This window comes from Glossina fuscipes, unplaced genomic scaffold, assembly GCF_014805625.2.
Source record: "Glossina fuscipes isolate IAEA_lab_2018 unplaced genomic scaffold, Yale_Gfus_2 0, whole genome shotgun sequence".
Lineage (NCBI taxonomy): Eukaryota > Metazoa > Arthropoda > Insecta > Diptera > Glossinidae > Glossina > Glossina fuscipes.
The window spans coordinates 22636991-22658517 of record NW_023998414.1 but is presented as its reverse complement, the minus strand read 5'-3'; the positions used below and the strand labels follow the sequence as shown (position 1 = coordinate 22658517).

The 21527-nt window shown below is 34.2% G+C and overlaps 1 protein-coding gene across 1 annotated transcript in view; it reads left to right on the top strand.

Annotated features, from left to right (window-relative positions):
• LOC119641391 (GTPase-activating Rap/Ran-GAP domain-like protein 3) overlaps nucleotides 1-21527 on the top strand; it is a 45912-nt gene that overhangs the window by 23058 nt on the left and 1327 nt on the right. The window contains exons 4-14 of the mRNA XM_038040019.1: nucleotides 1822-1903; nucleotides 2348-2466; nucleotides 10537-10774; nucleotides 11186-11284; nucleotides 13497-13600; nucleotides 15768-15900; nucleotides 15964-16073; nucleotides 17473-17625; nucleotides 20425-20737; nucleotides 20795-21278; nucleotides 21376-21521. Coding sequence (XP_037895947.1) covers nucleotides 1822-1903; nucleotides 2348-2466; nucleotides 10537-10774; nucleotides 11186-11284; nucleotides 13497-13600; nucleotides 15768-15900; nucleotides 15964-16073; nucleotides 17473-17625; nucleotides 20425-20737; nucleotides 20795-21278; nucleotides 21376-21521 — 1981 coding nt within the window. The remainder of the gene's footprint in view (nucleotides 1-1821; nucleotides 1904-2347; nucleotides 2467-10536; nucleotides 10775-11185; nucleotides 11285-13496; nucleotides 13601-15767; nucleotides 15901-15963; nucleotides 16074-17472; nucleotides 17626-20424; nucleotides 20738-20794; nucleotides 21279-21375; nucleotides 21522-21527) is intronic.

Sequence of the window (21527 nt, the reverse complement as noted above, 5' to 3'; positions counted from 1 at the left end):
TCATTCTCTAGCATGACAACGTCCTACCACGTGTTGCACGAGTCGTCAACGATGCACAGTTCGATTACAGTTCAGGTGGGAAGTTCTGCCGCACACAGCGTAAATAGCGCCTTCTGCTTACCACTTGCTCAGGCGGGTTGCTGACACGCGGTTTTGAAGAAGTGCGAAAATGAGTCGATGATGGGATCCGCTGACAAACCAATAACAATTTTTCTCAATAAATGCCTTTTTGCCAAGTGAAACAATGATCAAAATATATGCAAGCGCTTATTTTATATATGGTTTTATTGATTTTTATCAAGTCACTTAACTTTATCGTTCACTTACTTTTTATTATGCTTTACTTTAATAATTTGCGAAATTTTATAGACCTTGTTTCTCGCATTTAATTTCAAGACTTGTGAACTTAGATTTTTAATTGTCTCCTTTATTCATTTAATTTTTCATTTTCTTTATCGTGAGACACGTTCAAGTTTATCATCTTACAAACTCATAGTGCTCGTAGCCTAATATTGTTGCATAATGCAAAATGTGCAATTAAAACTTTGTGCAAATTTGAATACGATTGAAAGGTACGCATCGCTAAATTCTCCATAATTAGTTAGTTAATGAACGCATCAATTAATTTAATTTGAAATTTCAAATTCAAAAACTATTCAAAAATTATTAAATATTGCTCAACAAATACATGTGACGGCAGGAGAGAATACCTGAAACCGACAAAAGCAATACATTTGTACGTATATACATATATGTATATATATAAGAGGCTAAAGTCGTACTTCGTTTCGACCGCCCATCTCCTTTATCTGGGGAATGGGGAAAAGCTACATTGAATTAGTGGTAAGCGAACTCACTGTATTGAGTTGACATGCAATCTGAAAACAACTGTTTTGCCATACGGTAAGGTTGTCAGGAGGCAAGCTTGTAGAAAAAAGTGCAACTCAAGTGACTTGCATCGTTGTCCGAGTCAAGGGACTGTGCAATTTCCGCTTTGTCCCCGCTTCTGGATCGGGTAGGCTAGAGATAAGACAAACGCTTTTTAGTGATAAGTTGCGTCGTCTAGTGTATAAGATTTGTCACTTAATAAAACCGACATATGACACACACTTTAGGAATCTATCGTAAATTTAATCAACGAGAAGCATAGCTAATCAGCTGCAAAAGTGAAGAAGATAAAGAAGGAGGAGGAGAAGGAGAAGGAGAAGGAGACGTTTGGTGGATCTCCTTTGTTTATTTTCTTCGATATAATACTTACGTAATATGTACCTGTATATAGACATTGAGTTGTTTTACCTTCTCGACGTTTAAATATATATTTTTCTGCTTTAAAATCGTATATGATTTTTGATATTAAAAAAAATGTCTGCACCTCACGACTCTCACATAGAATGCTTAGTGAATTTCATTTAATTTAAGTTATTGCTCCTGTGCAATATCAATATTTTGAGTTTTATTATATAAACTTCTCATAACTCTATTAAAATCTTTATCCCAAGCAAAGTAATTTTATGTAAAATATTAATACGTAAAACACAAAAGCAAAATATAATAGAAGGTCATGTGGGAATTATTTCATATGGCTCAGTGTTGAATTGGCTTCCATCTGTGTGCTGTAAAATGTTAATAACACACTAACGTGACATATATTTCGTCACATGCAATCAATCTATATATGCATGTGCATGTGTCAGTCCACATGCATACTATTTTAACATTTGATTGATTATCATATATATAGCAACAACAAAAGGCTGCTCTTATTTTAGAAATTTGAAAATTTGAAAACTAATTGAAATTTGAAAAATTATAATTTTACAGGTCTTTGGCTCGCCCAGTACACCAATATTGGAAAATCCTGAACATCAAACGCGCTGGTATTTCAAGTATTTCCTTGGAAAACGTAAGTCGTTTACGCTTTGATTGAAAAAAAAAAAAAACAAAAGATAACAAAATATTGCAATTAATTCGAATTTTTTTTTTTTTTTACTCTTTTTTTATTTTTATTTGATACGAATTGAAAGTGCTTTAAGTTGACTTGCACATGAGGTTGCCTTTATTTCAAAGATATTCTTTCACTTTAAAGATCCTTTTAAAAGCGTTGATGGTTTTTTTTTTTTTTTTCCTTTTAATTAAACGGATTGATTGTCTTTCTCCCTGTTTTTTTTTTTTTTTTTTTTTTTTTTTTTTGTTGTTCTTTTTTTTGTGTGTGTGTTTCGTTACACGACCCTTTACATTACATAAACGTCTTCTTTTTTTTTTATATCATGCCTGAATGTTGTAAAGGATGCAAATTTTTATCCGTTTACCGTTTTCTCTTTCTTCTTGATTCTCTTTGACTTGAAAGTGCATCAGAACTATGTTGGTATTGATGCCGAAAAATGTCCTTATTTTTTGTCAGTGGTATCACAAGATTCAGGTCATCAAGCCGCACCAATGTATCGCGCAATTTTATTCCGCAAGCAGGTAAGCGTTTCAAATACAAATGGACAAATCCGATTAATGATAACTGCCATTGCTTAACACATATATATACCTTAACAGAATTAAATTTAACATAGAAATTCGAGGAGGAAATAGATAGTTAGGCCAAACAACATGTTTGCTCAAGCACCAATAATAGCGTACGATTTAGATATGAGTACCTGTAAACAAGCAAAAGTGGATCCGTCAACAAATCCCACGCGTGTCATATAGATGACGTCTCTAACAAGAAAAAAAAAAGGAATAAATCATATTCCAAAAAAGGATCGCCTTTCGAAGAATTTTTTATTTATGTATTAGTTATGTTGCTTTTACTGAGAAAAGCTTTGTTTTTTCACAACAATAAAAAAATCCAATTTTCATCGCCTGATGAAACATTGTTGGTTGATGGGGAAAAAATGTCATTCAAACTCAGCATTAGCTTGAAAGCAGTTATGGTGACGCTTCTCCGTCGAAATGAATAAGTTCATGACATTGTATAGACCGCCCATCTGACCGATTTGTCTTATTTTTAATATCAATCTGTGTGCAAGAAATGTATGTTTACAACGCATATCCATTCACACGGACAGACAATAGAAACGAATATACGGTAATGTTTAAATCAATTCGAAATTTGAGATGTCGGTCAAGAATATATATATATATATATGCATGCGTATACATGTGTATTTACATATTTTATAGGGCCACTGAAGGTTTTGTTCACAAATCTTTTGCCGAAATGAATATATATATACGCCGAACACTCGATGGTGGGCACAAAAAATTTCCGGAGAGAAGAAGGTCCTCTCAAATTCTTAATATGCTTTAAATCAAATCAAAGATCCGCTGGATACTGGACGAGTTATAAAAAATGTTTTCTCTACTTTTCGTACGCATTTCTCTTTCAAATTTTTACACCCATCATCGAAGAATGAGCGATATATTTGCTTTATCAAAACGTTTGCAACGGCCAGAAGGGCACTTCAGCGACCCCACAAAATATATATACTCTTGAGCAGTATTAAGTTATGAATTGATTTAACCATCCGACTTTCCAGTTGTCCGCCCATTGTAAGCATTCTCTTGGCCATAAAAACGAACCTATCCACCTCAAATTTGGCAGAAACATTGAAGGTACTTTCACGAAAATTGGCATTGAAAACGGCGCAAAGGAGGGTTACCTCTGTTTATCAAAAGGAATAAAAAATTGGGTTTTTTGCTCATTACGCATAACCTACACTAGTTAAATCTACAAAAATATGAATATATTTTCTATGGATGGTGTTGTAGTACAATTTTATAGTGTGTCATGATTTCAAAAATAGGAGCAAGCTGCCAATAAAGTATAAATAAATTCGTCGCCAATTTCAAAATCGCACTGCATTTAACCATGTCTATGCGTCCATCTATTCGTCCATGCAACTGTGTAGTATTTATAATAAACATTGTACCTGCAACATAATGAAGATATCACCTAAAAACTTGTAAAAAAATTTCAAAATGAACAAAACTGGTCAAAGTATACACCTACAATGCCCACAAATCTATATAACAAAATTGAAGGACACCTTCGCTTGCCGTGTTTCTTGTTTATTACTCATAGAGTACAACGCAGGCATCATATAAATTCGCACTTTGCCTCCGAAAAGAGAAAAGACCAGCCATGCCCACCCAATACTGTAGAGTATGAAATTTCTTCTCCTCCATCTTTTCCGGTCGCGACCGAACATACATACTTTCATTTGCGACATATTTTGCTTGAAATATTTTGCGATAAACAAAAGCCTGGAACAAAATATGAATGACTTATAACCAATATATATGTAAATATAAATATGTATAAAAATGGACAGTAAATATTTCAGTTAAAAAGCAAAGGATAGGAAAGCCTCCTCTAGAACTAAGACTAGATTTATACGCGCATATCGCCGACTCGACTGTTTGTTCAAGAAAATGGAAAAGTTGCAAATAAGCTCAGTAGTCACTACATTGTATTATTACCCCATTATTCTGCTCTTCATCTTTTAGCTGCTAATTAAATTAAAATGAAAGAAAGAAATAAAAAACTCTTCCATTCGCATCATACAAATATCTTAAAAAGGTTTCTTACAAACTACGTACAGAACGTTATGTCATTTTGCTAATTGCCCGCTGGCAAATGTCATTGTATCGAAAACTGTATAGCGCAAGGATGTTCCAAGGTAGTATTGTCGTTAGTACAATTGTTTTAGTTGTATGGATTCGCTTCTCCTGCCTGCTCAGATAGGTCATAGAGCATATAAAGTTCTCAGAAAATTGAAGTAAAAAACCAAGTAAGTGGCCCACGATATAAGTCAAGAATATTTTTACATTTCCATAAATAAATTCTTCAATCCTTTACGGAAATCATTCAAACTATTCTCTAATACTTTTACAGCATTTTGAATATATCCGAAGTCGTACGGTAAACGCTTAAGAGTGAAGCAAAAAGTTAATGGCTTATGAAAGCATTTTCTACTCGCTTCTTATGATATATAAATATCGATTAATCAATCATTCGTCAAAAGTCGGCAATAAAATATTGACGGAAAGTTTTCGCCAAAATGCCAATGCATTTTTCTACTTACATTTGAAGCTAACTTTATATGCGACTTTGATCGATAACTTTAACTAACTGTATTACTGAGTGCACAACTGAGTCAAGCGATTTCATGCGGTTGCTTGGTAATGCGCTTTACACCATTAAGAAATTACTGCAGAGTAAGATCAATAGCAGTTTCGCGAGGCCATGCCCAGTTTATACGATTTTTTATTATCTCAGCACTCACGTGCCAGCGGACCATACCTTTTCTATTGCTTAATTCTGGACGTTTGCTTTAATCGCTCGCTTTATTTGCATTACGTAATCTTCGTGGGTAGTGGTATCAACAGGCTGAGCAGATTGGAGCAGCCAAGCACAACTCCATTCGCCAAACACATAGTGTTGTTGTTATATGACAACAATCTGGCGTTTACTAACGTCTCGGCACTTGCATCCACATTAGACAGCGGCCTTTCCTTATCATCAACCTTCTCGACATTCCCTTAATGATTAGCAGATGGAAATTCGATTCTTAAAATAGCTTCATTTTATTTATAGCCTTTTATGGTCGACGATGATTACAAATTTCGCATCGATGTTTGCTAAGGAAACATGACCAAAGGCAAGCATTTGCCTTCTCCTCACTTTGATAAAGCAAACAGTACGAATTTTTTCATTCGCTTTTTCGCTCAGTTCGAATTAACAAATGGCAGAAAGTTCTTCCTAAACACAATATTAGAGTTTTAGTTTCCTACCTCGACCAAGGGGTAAACGAGCGGGAGCACTCACCTATTTAAAAAATTTCGGAATGACTTAAGGCCGAGTCAATGTAATGGTCAATATATATTTTCGAACTTTTCTTCGGTCAGTCATCGAAGATTGTTATATGTAACGAACGATATGTAAACAAACTTTACGGCACATTTGTCCCAAAGATAGATTACAATCAAAATCGGGAACATCTTGCTTGAATGAACATAGCTATGATAACTATCGAGCCGATGGCTTAGATAGTATTAATTGGTGTGTTCGTCAAACACACCAAAGCCTCTTATAAGACACACACAGGCACAAGTAAAGTTTTTTGTTTAGTCAGTCAGTCAGTGAAAGTGTCTTCACAACGAACGTCTATATCGGACAGTTTTTAAAACGTTTCACCCCAACCATGTAAGAAATTTTTCAATTTCTAATTATTACGAAATTTAAAATCATTCTCTTATCGATTTTTGTTCAGGGAACTAGTTGCAGCATTGCACTGATAATTGACACGAATAACGAATAACAGTTATATTAAAAGCCGAAATATCTTTATACTTTTTCATTCAAGTCTGGAAAACATATCCGAACTGCGTTAAGGAAAATAGAAATCTTTCTATTATAATTTCTAGTGCAATTAAATTTAAACTCAAAGTTGAAACATTATTTCAAACATATGTAGGCACATGAGTGCATTACATGACAAAGATTAATAATAAACGATTACCCAAGTTGTAAGCCGTTAAGTCGCTCTATCCTTGCGCAATAGTTGTTAATTAAAGTAAAACAATTATGGAACAAGCCAGCATAATAACGATAATAACATTATCAATAAGTGAAGTAAAATCCTGCGAAATTATTCGCAAAACAAAAAAACAAAAAAAAAAAAAAAAAAAAACCATTTTCTGTAATGCCTTTCATTTTCTGAGTGTTAAACGCTCTGCTTTTTTAAAAAGAAACTCTTTAGCATGCATAACTACATATGGATGTCTAGTCAGTTTGGTTAAAGTGAAACGGGGAAGGAATTTGTTAGTAAAAATAAGTTACGAGCGCGAAGAATAAGCGGAAAAACATAAATTATTTTTCTTAACTTACTTGATATGCACTTTTCGTTCAAGTTTGAAGAACAAAAATAAGAACAAAAAACTTTTATGGCATTTTTAGGGCACTGCTCCAAGAATAACAAACAAGTAGGTTTTGCATGCAGGATAAATCGTGCTACCGTAAAAGTGCGAAAAAAATTAATACATACATAGAACAATTACGCCAGAATTGGAACAAAAAAAAAAAAAAAAAGAAAGAAAACAGACGAAGAAAATCATTCCTAATATCTCTTATATATAACTGCATATGTTGGAGAGTCTTGAAGGCACTGATTAAAGATTAGATTAAAATTCCTATTCAGAAGAAGCTACCGTTCTTTCTGCTAAATTCTTTAACTTTATTTTCTTTTTCTTTTTCTTCGACTTGTATTACATTTTACGCCCTTTCTCTCTCTCTCTCTCTCTCTCTCTCTCTGTCTCTTTCTCTCCCCCAAATAAGTCATCTAAACTTTTCATCATTCTTTGAGCAAAGGGTTTTTTTTTTAACGCGCACCCTAATATCAATGCGAACAGTTACAACAGATTTAGTTAAGGGCTTGTTGCCACCTCATCATATGCGTTGGAAAAGCAAATATTAACACATTTACATAGACGTGCATAAGCAAAAAGTTCATGTCACACAGTGTGTCGTAAACCACCATGAACTCATAAATGCGATAAATAGAAAAACCAATGTGGCTTTGCGTAACGCGCAGAGATTTTGCGCAACAAGAAAAAACATTGCGTTCGCGTTAGTACGAATTTTAATCATCCATCGGCAACTAATATATAAAAAGATTGCAAACAATTCAAGGCGTGTCAATTGCTTAACTTATATCTTTTTCCTTCTTCGTCTTCTTCTTTTTCACTGTTTTTTTTTTTTTTTTTCTGGTGCAATATTAGGAATGCATTAACATATGCATATGTTGTCTGTAACGTTGCACACCGCATTCAGTATTAAATTGTTGCTACTGTAAGGAGCTAAGAAAACCGATAGACCGTCAAACGAACCGATAAATGGCTGAATCGATAAAGAATTTCACATTAATCTAGAATATATATGTAGTTCGTTGAATTGTTGGGGTGGGTCGGTGTCGGGGTATTCGCAAACGAAACGACAAAGCAAGCGTGCTATTATATTGGATAGGTGGTGGGGTTTTGTATAAAAACTAATGAAAAATTTATTTGTCACAGCAATTATGAAACATGGTCATGGCCACAGAGATTCAATTTAACATAACTCGTTCTTTAGATTAACAAAAATAGCATTCATAATTTATTTAATTAATTAAAAGCAATGCACTGCGAATAATTAATTTACTGCATGTCCTTCCAGAGCAAGATAAAAAGAAGCTACACTGCCAATTTTTCACTTTTGGGACTTTTCACGTACCAATTGCTCGATTCCGTTACTCCGTTTAGCTATTTCGGTCTATCCGCCGTTTGACTCGTCAGTGTTTTTAAAGGGCCAGTCAAAATATTGATAATTCAATACTGGCAAGTTTAACTTAAAAACTTTCAAATGCATCATGACAAGTATAACTTACCTAAGGGTTTGTTATCACATAATTACCAAAATTAATTTAAAAATAAGTAACGCCAATCATTAACACTAGAACTACCCCTTGGGAGAAAGAAATAGTTGTAAGGCACATGAAATTCAAAAACTTTTCCTTCACATTTTCGTGACGGTTAAAACTACCTACAGTCAGTTTCTTTTCTACCTTTTCTTCTAGTTTTCCAGATGTCGATGACATGTACCACCTATTTCTAGACTGGCTGCAGTCGCAAAAATAGACATAAGAAAAAGGAATTGAATAAAAACATCCCTTGACCAAGGTGAAAAAATTGATCCGTTCACAAGCAAAAAACAAAAAAAAAAAATTAAGAAACCTCGAAGAAGCACCGAAAATTTTAACATATTTTTACCTTTAACCTTCGATTCTACTCGAATGTTTTCGCTAAGCTATTACCCACAAATCTTTAGCCCACGCGTCGCTCCAATCGCTTTCCTAATAGTTTCCGATTTTCATCTTTAGCATTCGATTCTACTCGAACGTATCCGTAAAGCTATCACCTAAATATCTTCGGCCGACATATCGTTCCAATTGGTGCACTAACAAACCGGCAGTTAATAGTTAAGTAGCTGAGTTACCAAATATATCTCATTTCGCTTATACTAAACAACTTTTCAACTACACCTTTTTTATATATAAATACACATATATATATATATATATATATATATATATACTTTCCAATGTCATTTATTCAAATTTCATAATAGAGTTTAGCAAGAATGTTATCTATTTGTATTTCCTTTACTAGATAAACGAAGGGCCTAACATTTTTATTACATTTATTGTCAATAAGACTTTTTTATTTCTTTTGCATAATAAAACTTTGCGACTTTGGCAATTCCACAAAGATTAACGGTCGAGTTGATCCTCTTTGATAAAAGAAGATATATGCCAGACATCCTTCTATTGCATCTAATATAATGAATCCTTCACTTATCTTCATGATAAAATAAATACCAATAAATGCTGGTACCTTGTTATACCCTACATCACTTGTGATATAGGGTATATTAAGTTGGTGACGTCGTATGCAACGCACAGGTGGGCTTAAGATGAACCCACCGTTTATTATACCGATCGATTCAGAATCAAAATCTGAATTAATCTAAGCGTGTCTGTCCGTCTGCTGTCCGTCCATATAAATTTATATTCAAGCTACAATTCGCAATTTTTGAGATACTTTGATCAAATATGGTACAATGACATGTTTTAACCCATGGACGAACTCTATTGAAAATGGCCCATATCGGTCCACTTCTCGATCACTTTGTGCAATTGTAAATTTTAATTTTCAAAATTTCCCGGCAAAAATGGCTAAGTAGCAGTATTTTAAATTGATGTGAAAACTTTAGAGAAAGCAGCACAGTGGTGTTGCTGTGGCCGACGACTAACCAAATACCTAATTCTAAATTGACAAAAGTGGCCCCATCAAAAAAATTTTATTCCACTTAGGACGTATATTAAGGAAAATTTCATATAAATTCTTTGCTTTAGATGCTGCTGCAAAGAAGATAATCTTTAGATTTTCGGTCTTTCGCTAGCAAAGCGGACACTCTAAAATTCCGGATGGTATATTTTATCTCCTAAAACAGTGCCGAACACGTTACTCTCTAACTTTTACAGGCATATATACCCAGAGAGTAAACAGTAAGTTGCTAGCAAATCAAAAATAATTAAATTATTTTAAAGGCAAAAGGCGTCCGAATTCCATCTCAGCCGTCCTACGAACCATTAAACCATTGAATTTGTTGCCACGGTAGGGCTTAACCTATTAATGACTAATTAATATCTCTTTTCGTGACCTATATGTAGGTCACTTGGACGCTATACAAATTCACAAATTACGTACATTACTAGAGTGGAAAGCTATTATGTTCTTCTGTGTAATTGAAAATCGTTTCCACTTTTGTCATAGGGATCAAAGTGAAGCGTTCATTCGATCTGTCATTTGGGGTTTAATACAGTTTCGAGTTTGGCCTTGAACTAAAATGTTTATCTCGCACGTGTATATCTTATTGCAATTTTAGAGTTTCTATATTCATTTCCATGCATTATTTATTTGTTTTTTATTTTGTTTTTGCTTTGTTAGGGTACACAGAAGATAGCACTACCGTATAATGGTAATCAAAAACTTACAGTGAAACAAATACTTGCTCACTTTAGTGGGATCGACGCAACGAGCACGAAAAATCCAAAGGAGATATTTGCAGCCGATATACAAAAGGATTTACTGCTGCTCGAAGAGCAGGAGGGTTCAGTTAACTTTAAATTTGGTGTTGTTTACATGAAACCGGGCCAGCGTTGCGATGATGAAATGTTAAGTAATGGTACGTATATGGATGCTTGTGCATGTCAAATTTTACGCCTAAACATGTTTATGCATATTCGGGCAAATTTTATATTGTTATCTCGAAGCATAATTAGAATTTAAGTTCATGCCCTTTCGCAAGCAGCAACGGCAATGGGTTGGCATCAGGAAAGTGAAAATATTTCCAAAATGTTTTGTAAACACTGCCCGTTGCATTCAATAATTTATCTCAAGCATATGGTCCCTGTAATGTTTGTAAGTGTGTGTGTGTGTGTGTGTGTGTGTGTGTGACTTGCTTTATATGCTAATGAGTTTCTTTTGTTTTCTCCTTAGTCTTAGAGAACATGTTGCTTAGCATTATACTGTCATTGTTATTATTTCTCTTTCTTTTTATTGGGTTTCTATTGTGTTGAAACCGTTATGCATGCAGAAGAAGCTAGTCAAGACTTTGAAGATTTTCTTGATGTCCTCGGCGAACGTGTACGTCTCAGGGGTTGGGATCGCTTTCGTGGCGGCTTAGATGTTAAAGGTAATTATAATACGTATATGAAATTCATAATGAAAATACTTTTATTTTATTTTTTTTTCTTCATTTTTCGAAACATTTTTTGCATTTCTCTGCATTTGAAGGTTATTTAAAGTTCGGTTGACCACAATGTAATTTATATAAAAAAGAAGAAGAAGAAGAAAACGAAAAAGAAGAATGGAAATATGGCCATAAAACTTTTGTTTGACTTTCAATACTTTATATTCTTTTTTCTTTTTTTTTCTTTTTTTTTTTTTGCTTCTTACTTTCGACGGTGAAAAGTCTTCTTCCATTGCAAGTTATTTGAAAAAGTTTTTTGTTTTTTTTTGTGATTTGAAAAAAGTGCTTTAAACCGTTGATATATGTACATAAAATATTTGTTCAAAGGTTTTATTAAAATTTTTGATTTTATATGAATTTTCAACTACAAATTTTCGCTATTTACACACCTTACTTACTTATAGTCTAGTCTTTCTTAGTATTTGTACTATTCACTCGTTCATGCGTTTTGCAAGAAATAGAACGAGTCTATATGTGTGTCCTTTGCGAAACAATACGAATATTAATGACATTTCATAAATGCGATTTTCGCATAAAAATATCGCATTAAATACATTTACCCTTTGGAAACCATTAAATGTTTTTATTGGGTCGTTGGCCGAATTCTCGTCCTTGCTTAAATTGTAGAGGAAAAGGTGAAAAATGTATTTCATTGCCATGCCATTGGTTAGCTGGCTTATAATAATTCTAATGCTTGGAGTAAGTGGATAGCTTAGCAATTTATAGGATATAGTGTGAGATAAATTATTTGAACTCAAAGAGGAAAATGTTATTACCAAAATTATGCTTTCTATGATCATCGCAACGACTTACGTTTAAATCTGTTAAACTGTTTGATCACAGTTGCGAGATTTTTATAAACCATTAGCGAACCAATTAGAAGAAGCGACTTGGTTTTCGTTGATTGGACTCTTACCTTAAAGCGAATATAGGCCGGTAGATGTCTCGAGGTGTTTAACGTGGATACCTGCCGTGAAGGGTATAATTCTGGTAGGCGGCGCAAAAACAATAGAAGCGCCATCTTGAACCATGCCTTATCAACAGCAACTAGTACTTGTAGGGTTAACAGCATGCATAAGCAGTCGATTTTTTAGATAAACATGTTGTGCCGATGGCGCCGCGGTAGCTCACACTTTTCGTTAAAAAGAATAATTCAATCCACACCGTAAAAAAAAAAAAATACATATACATATATCTTACCTCTGAAACTAACAGATAGCATTATTAAGGTTCAGGGAAAGCAATTCGCATCGAACTTTCTGTATAGAGCACAATGAACTATCTGGAAAAGAAGCAAAGGGAAGGTGTCACTATGCTGTGAATGGTATTTCGGAGGAGAAGCAAAATGCTGCAAACGTCGTAATTAATAAAAAGATGTGCTGTACGTGACTAATATGTATGGGGCATAGTTACTGCGGTCGACTTAACTTCAGTGAAAAATAAAACCCTATGTGAAGTAATGCATAAAAGTCACCCGGGTCTTTGCGATTTTTCAACCTCGACATTACACGGCAACGTTGAACGAAATAAGGCGTGACCGGGTAGTCAAAGGCTGTGATCACCAATTTGCAATTCAATTATGCGTCATTTAACAATTGAACTAATTATGGTAATGGCTGCCCACAATGATTTACAAGTATATCTTAACATACCTGAACAGTCCATTGGAATATTCTATAAAGGCTTATGCGGGGGCTCTCCGATAATCAAGCAATGTGAATGACCTTGAACTAATAGTGTTGATGCGGTTATATGAGAAAATTTAAGGCGAACCTTATCTTCATAACGCAACTGAAAGGAACAACTTCAATGCCCTATTTTTCCAATTTATGCGGATTCTTACGATTAACAGTTTGCTCAAGCAAGAACGACTTGAAATATATGAAGAAAAACAGATCGTTCCTAAGCAGTCTAAATTAAATATCATTCTTAATAAATTACATAATTTCTTAAATCAAGGCAGGAAATGACTTAGAACAATTACAATATTTTCAAGGATTTTGAATAAGCGGCACGTTCAGCTATTGCATTCATCTATCTATAGCTTGGAATGCTCCCATGCATACATTTTTTCGCAAGATACTTTCTTAAGGACAAATAAATATTCAATTTTTTAGGCAATCATAATAAATATTTATTTTCCCTTTTCACACAGGAGATATGACTGGAAAATATTCTGTTTACACTCTATATGAAGGTCATGAGATAATGTTTCATGTTTCAACACTTCTGCCTTTTTCAAAAGATAATCGACAACAGGTAAGCAAGCACTCTTATGCATAAGTAAGATATAATAAGTAAAATATATTTTAACCATAGAAAATTCACTTTTATACTTATCATTGAGGAATGATGTAATATTTGTTGCATTTGCAATTTTGTAGAGAGCTTCGCCAAATTAAATGACTAACTTTAGTGATCGTAGTGAAAAAAGTTGGCATGCCTGGATAGAAAACGAAATAATGGAGATTTGGCAGAGTGATGCTTTGGATTAGAAGATGGATTTATCTTCCATCGGAGAGATGTGGACATAAACCAAAAAAAAAAAAAAAGTTAATTTCCATCAATAGAATTAATGAAAGAAACAGTTCTAAATAATTTTCCCAAAAGTTACTTGCAAGACTTTGTAAAAATTGCTTTTGTTTGCCAATATCGCTATGAACACAAAAAAAAAACAAATAAAATATATTTCCGTGTATGCTAGATGTCATTACGTCACTGCTTTAAAAAAACAAGAGACAAAGTCGTCGGAAAAACGTGCGAGAGCAAACAAGCATGTGTGTAAGAAAATTATATTCGGCAGGTCCCGAATCTCGCATAGCCACCACTATTGTTCTCGCATTCTATTCTCCAAATTCTTTTATTTGATACCCATGTCGCTAATATTAATAACAAGAATTAATACCAATGTCCACCATAGTCATTTTAAAATGAACCCATTTCTAGGCAGATAATATATCTCCATTTGAGGAGATAGTTTTAAATATTCGGTTTTATTTGCCTCTTGATAAATGAGCATAAAATCACAAAAAATTCAAAAAAATAAAATTTAGTTACTCGTAACTTAGTATGGGCGTGGCCGATTGGTTCCATTTTCGATCCTAGGGAATAAGCTGTTTCGCAAGTTTAATTTTTCTAACTTTAATTATTTTCAAGTAATGGGGAAAAATTCAAGAATTTTTCTTAACATACACTGAGTTGCCTTCAGTTTACGTCCCACTATACGCTTCGGCTTCAACCAATTTGAACCATTTTCAATACCAACCTGCGGCCGAAAACTTCCAATGCACTTACCAAACGTGTAGTCGGTATTTTCCAACAACACAGATCAAGAGACGGACGGACATTACTAAATCAACTCAGAATGTCGCGCTAATCAAGAATATACACGTTTCGTAGGGTTTTTGAAGCTTCCTTTCGGATCTTACATATATGTTGGGAACAAAAAAACATCCTGTAGTGATGGGTATACATATAGAAAATAAACTCTCTTGTAAAAGGAAAAAAAATTAGACAAAAGAAAAAACTAAATATGAAGAAAAATTCAGTTTTAATTGATTTTAATTTAAATCAAGTAAATCAAGAGAAATAAAGAGAAAAAGGTGTGACATAGAGATTCGTTACAGCATTGCATTTGTATATCCTTAGTTTATGAAACCGATTTTATATAATTGAAACATTTTAACCATTGCTTGCTTATATGTATTTCTATTATTTCGTGTTGTGTTTTTTTTTTTTTTTTTTTTTTCTTAGAAAAAGAGTAAAATAATGAAACACAGATATGAAATATTAAATGATAGGGGACATCAATCGTTAAACTAAAGATTTCCATTAAAACTAAATGAAATTTTGTAAAAATTTATATAAACAATGCAAATATAGAGAAAAAGCTACGATTTGCATATCAGTTCATTAAAACAGGGGAAACGATCATATAGAAAAAGCATATAAGAAAAAAAATCGGTAAATGGCAAACTGTTAGAATGCAGCTCTGAGTGCGGGCTGGTACGTTATTTCGGCGGCATAAAATTTTCTGAATGAGCCTGACTTGGGACCTGCTTAGCATCGTGAATTTCCTTCGAAAAGTTGAAAACTTTCGATGTGCCGCAGACTTAGTTTATCCTAAAGATGCAATAAAAATTTCAAGGTGAAAGGAAAAAGTTTTGAAAGTGCTGCTAGAAAGTGAAGGCAAGCTTCGAGAAAATTGACTTCGAGAGAAACGAGTTTCTTGCCGTTAATCTTGAAATCTTGCACTATTGGATTAAAGGCTTTCATCTGCCATTTTTTTTTTTTTTTTTTCTTTTTCATGTTTCCAGTAATCGATTGTACTTGAAAATATTTGTTTTTTGATTATCGAAAATGTGCTTCGAATCGAATAGAATTTCTTTCAATATCCCGTTGCCTTTTGCGCACATTCTTCTTGCAGGTTGAACGGAAACGTCACATTGGGAACGATATTGTTAATATAATATTTATCGATCAAAGCGTAGCACCAGCACCAGCGCACACATTCCTACCCACAATGTTTGATCCGACATGGATAAAAAGCCAGTTTACACGTAATTACATAAATGCACGCAATTAAAATGATTTTATTGATTCTTATTTATTATCCATTGCAGACATATTTGCGGTAGTTACTAAAGCGAAGCAAACATATCGTTTGGCGATATTTTGCGATGAAAATGTTCCGCCATTCGGCCCGACACTACCAAACCCACCAGAATTTAATGTAAGTTAAAAGTTCATCTTTCCGCATTCACCCTAATCGCTACATACAGTTTCCATTTACGTGTGAACGTATAATTCGATTATTTTTACACACACACAAACACACATGACATATAGAATAAGTTAGAAGATACAAGAATTTCAAATATTTTATAATTAATATTTAATGAGAGAAGAGAAATCCTTTGAAAATCAAAAGCGCACTGTTCTAAACAGAAAACCGAAGAAAAACCCAATAAACAATATATATATGTGATTGAATGATTGATATTTGACGCCTTCTCATAAACCACACAATTCCTCCACGTGCTCAACTCTAACATTTACGATAGTTTTACGTATATTAAAGCGAATATTTTTCAAATCTCTTCGACTCTTCTTAAATAAACTCACGATATGGTTGTTTCTTTCCAAGCGGTCCATGAAACCGTTTACTGAATGATCGCAATCTTCCAACATAGCCTTACTTTTACTTTTTTCCCAATCGGATGCACTACTCTATGGACTTTCTTCTACTTGAATTTTTTCATTTAAAGGTGACGTTATATTTACCATTAACACATTATATTACCCAGATACGCAGCAATTGTACGCCATCTAAATAAACAGTACGTTTTTCCCTTTGTTCTTAAGCCATTAGCTTGGTTACTCTAATGGACTTTTAACAAGTATATAAAGAATATTTCAATGCCATTTTAGACTAGGCTTATTAGACGTACAAAGTCAACGTAATGGACTGAATGGATTGAAGAATTTAATCAAAATTCCTTAAAAATGTATTTTAAAGTAAACTATCGATCGAAAATTATAGACAAGAAAATAAGAATAAATTTTAGTTTTTAATCTACCTTAGACGTGTAAGCAGACAGACCATAACCTTGAGTTCGTCTTGACCGATCGGAGGAATATTCATCTTCCCATCTTCCCTTTTGCGACTTTAGCGATGTCAGATAAATTATGATCGCGACGACATGTCATAGGCCCTCCATCTCAATCTCAACCAAAGGGATATCCTCCTGAAGGTCAATGCGACACTGTGCGCCTTTTCACAAAACGTGTACAATGCATCTCCCAATGTTGACATTTTTGTTTTGCTCTTTCACCTCTGCAATATTAAACGGATATGAAATGGTAGTGAATCACATAAGCAGCGCTACTGGCATTTGGCCATCACGATATTTCCTTTCACTATTAGCATATAGAATATAAAATTTGCTTTATTTGATTAATAGTCGATCAATTGATTGCAATAGGGACACTTAATACAATTTCAGATTGCATTTCTATCATTAATTAATTCTTTTAATCTTAACCCGAAGGTATACGATTCACTAGAATTTGCTTATTTACTATTCATTGTATATTCCTTTTCCTCTTACTTTACCATCATTTTTCTACAGGATGTCAATATGTTTCGTGAATTTTTGCTTGTCAAATTAATTAACGCTGAGAAAGCTACATTTCAAACACCAATATTCTCACAGAAACGTGAACGCACTTTGGAAATGTTGATTAAAGATTTGCACGAGGATTACATTGGCGATAATAAAATGGTATGTGTACTGTGTGTATGTATGTATGTATGTGTGTGTATGTGTGTATTACAAAATGTATCTGCATGATTAGAAGTATTACATGATATAATGATTGCTAATAGAGTTTCGAAATGTATGCGAAACGCGAACGCACGAGCAGTTTGATTAGAGAGACCATTGAAACAGCCTTAAGAAAGTTGTTGTCTTCTTTTGTTTTTTTTATTAAACAGTTTTCTTTTACGGTATGGAAGAGAAGGTAATAGAACAACAGTATTCTTCTAGGAAGCTATTAAGTATATTTAGTATTGAAAAATTATTTCTATTAGAGCCATTCTCGCGGCCCATAAGTTAATTGGTGCGCATATGAATCTGAAAGAAACCAAAAAAAAAAGTAAGAAAATTATATTTGGCTGCGGCTGAATCTTCTATACCCGTCATCGTTAACTTAACATAAATTATACAAATCTGTATTGTTGTCGTTTATAAGTGATGGGCAAAAGCAGAGATAATCTTAGTTTGTGTTGTATTGTGAGCGTGTCCTCTAAGTAATTTCACCATGACTTTTAGCAGCCACTTGGTTGCAGTAACTTTACATGGCTTTGCAAAATTTAGAGCTGATATGTTCATTATTGCTAGCAGGAGAATGCTTACCATACAAACCCACTGAGACTAAATCATCCTTCACGTGTTTCGCTAGAGCATGTTTTTTTAAAGACATTGCAAGAAATTTGAACGAGAGAAGAATAAGAATTGTTCAAGTTATGCTAGTTGTCGTTCCGCAAAATTTTAATGAAAAGAAAATATATATAGTTTGGGGAAAAAGAAATCCATTATTTTTTCGGTAGACAGCTGCACTGATAGATTTCTCGTAAAGTATCGATCAAACAATTTCATATTTATGCTCGTTGGAAAGGTGACATTTCGCAGTAAAAAAAATTCTTTTACTGTTTTTTGTTTGGTGGATTCAGTTGTGAGTTACAGCGTGTTAAAAATGGAAGTGAACAAAGAGAAAATTCGGTACATTTTACAGTTTTTCTTTGACAAAGGCGAAAATGCAAGCCAGGCGGCCAAAATTGTGAATGGTGTTTATGGTTCCGATACTGTAACAGCCAATTATGTGCAATTTTGGAATTTTTGATGTTAATGATGCACCTCGCACAGGTAGACCGGTCGTCGAAAATGTCGACAAAATCGGAGAAATGATCGAACAAAATATCAATACTAACTTTTTTTAAATGGACGTTGTCTTGGAAACGTTGAAGAAGAAATTACAAAAGGAAATCCACAATACCATCACCCCACCTTTATGTCCAACAAATGTTGAGAAAATCAAAATCCAAGCATTTTCGAGAATTCACGTTGATCATACAATTGCAACACACTAATGGATCTTGAAGAAGTCTTCCTCCCCAATCTGCAATTGTGAACAAATTCTCGCTATAAAGCACATTCTCTGCGACTGCCTTAACTTTACCTTACCAGCTACCGAACAGAATATCAATACAATATATTACTTTATCAAAACTACTAGGCTCAATATCTAATGGACTTTTATAAATTAGAGCCGGTAGCTTGCGCTGCTAGTGCTCTAGTCTAAGAATTTATTTCATTCAGTTGCAAAGATATTATTAAATACTTAACGCCATTTTAAACATAAAAGCTTTATAGATATTTTATACAATAATATGATTGCGAATATATTTCCGTCAGTCAAAGGCATGCGTTCACGCATGTGGCGTTAAGCGAATATGTTCACGTTTTGTTTTTGTTACATCCTCCTATTTTGTATTTGCGAAAAAATAAGTGCGTAACCCGTCACGAGATGCTTTCCATAATTCAGCTCGTCAGAGATCGCCTAGAAGTGCTTTTAATAGCTCATATTTATACAAATCGTTAAACGACAATATTTCCAGTTACGAGAAACATCTGTAACACAATCTATGACTAACTAAAGTCTTTCAAGCAAATAGTCGCGGGCAATGATTTTTGGCGGATCCAATTCTATAGTTAGCCTGACTGAGAGCTGCTAGGTATACGGTTGCCAAATATAATCGCAGAAGAAGCTATTACTGAGCGCTTCGTAGTAACGCAGATGATTTTATTTTGAGCATTCGCTTGTTGACAACAAGCTTAGGACTAAAGAATATGTATAAGAGGGAAAAATTTAAATATCTCGTAGCTTGGAGAATATAAAACCGAAAGTTTTGCATATCTAGTACAAGTTCACTGTGTATGATATAAAATATTTTATTTGAAGTATTGCCCATCGGTAGCTATACATTTTTCTCACTTATCTGGCGATCTTTCGCTTTTGCCGCGAAACATTCCTCGAGCCGTTTTAAGCATCGCTTAACAAGAGCCAATTCAAACGAGTGATAAGCGGAAAAGCTCGAGTATGATGAATAAATCATACGGGCTCACATTATCTAGCTGAATCGGATTCGGAACATGAACAAGTGGACGGATGACATCCGCATGAGTGAACTGCACTTGACCACATAAAATGTATAACTGATAATCGATATATATATATATGCAGCATGCACTAAAAACAAGATGTGAAATCTAAAATTATTTTTTAATTTATTTATGTTATTAGCTAAAAATTCGAAAATATTAAAGCGAGCAAATTTTATAAGCAGCATAGAGTATAGTGCTGATAAAGCTCAGCTTAGTAAGTTTAGTGATATGCAGTTGAAGTTAGATCTGTATGGAAAGTTGTTGCTTGAGAATGAACAGAAAATTCAAAAAAAGTAATAAATTTTTCTTCTATCCTATCCTATCCGTGCCTATCGTAAATGTTAACAACATTTTTAGAATATGCTGAATCGGCGAGCTTTCTCGGAGGTTTTATACGACGTGCCAAGAACATCAAAACTTAAAGAAGATGCTCGGCAAATTGAATTTGTGCGTATAGGTCAGGCTCTCAAGCTGGAAGCCATTGTAAAAGGTGATGCTCCCACCAGTATTGCTTCCGCCAGTCCCTGTACCATTTTCAAGAAACCACCTTGGGAACCATATTGTTTTTATCCAACATTTCCGCATCGCGGCTCATTGGCAGGTGATTCATTCGGCATAGATGACGAAGGTCTATTCATAGCAACAGATGACGGTACATTTCTGATTAAAGGTAACTGAGAGATTATCTCTATTCTTCTGAATTTTGATAGCATGTTATGTCTTGCAGAAGATCAATCGTTGCAATTAGTTTTTGATAAAACTTTGCTTATACGACAATTGAATATTTTGGAAGAGCATGGCTTGGTTTTAATACGCGGCGGGTCATTAAATAATCGCGATGCTCATCGCGTGCACGTGTTTCGGCTAAGAGAATTTTATGCGAAACGACCGGATGACACGATTAAATGTCGTTCTCGATCAGAAATTAAAGATCGACGCATTGAACGAACCAGAGGTTGCCATTTATTCGCGAGCTGCCGTGCAAATGGCGGACATTTACGTTTGGTAGTAATAGTTGGTCGACGAATGCAACTATTTCAATGGAAACATACTGCCGCCTGGGCTTCCTGGTGCTCTGAAAACGATATAGAAACAGCTGAAGGTTTTATTTATCAAAAAGAGATATCACTTAATGACACGCCTACCATAGTGACACCATTAGAAGGCCCCACCAATACTACAAACGGAGGGCTAATATGTGTTGGTTATCGGTAAGTTTGACTGCGAGAACGAATGCGTAATACAATCAAACCCGCTTTATAATGTAGACACGTAAATGCATTCTGTTTTGATTCTATATTTTAAAAGCTATCATTATGAAATCGTTTGCGATCAAACGGGAGTTGCTACACGTTTACATGAAGTTGAATCTTCGAAACGGAATCAAACGCAACTAACCGCAGCCATAGAATTATGCGATGGTTTAGAGACCGAGTTATTGCTATGTTATAACCGTTAGT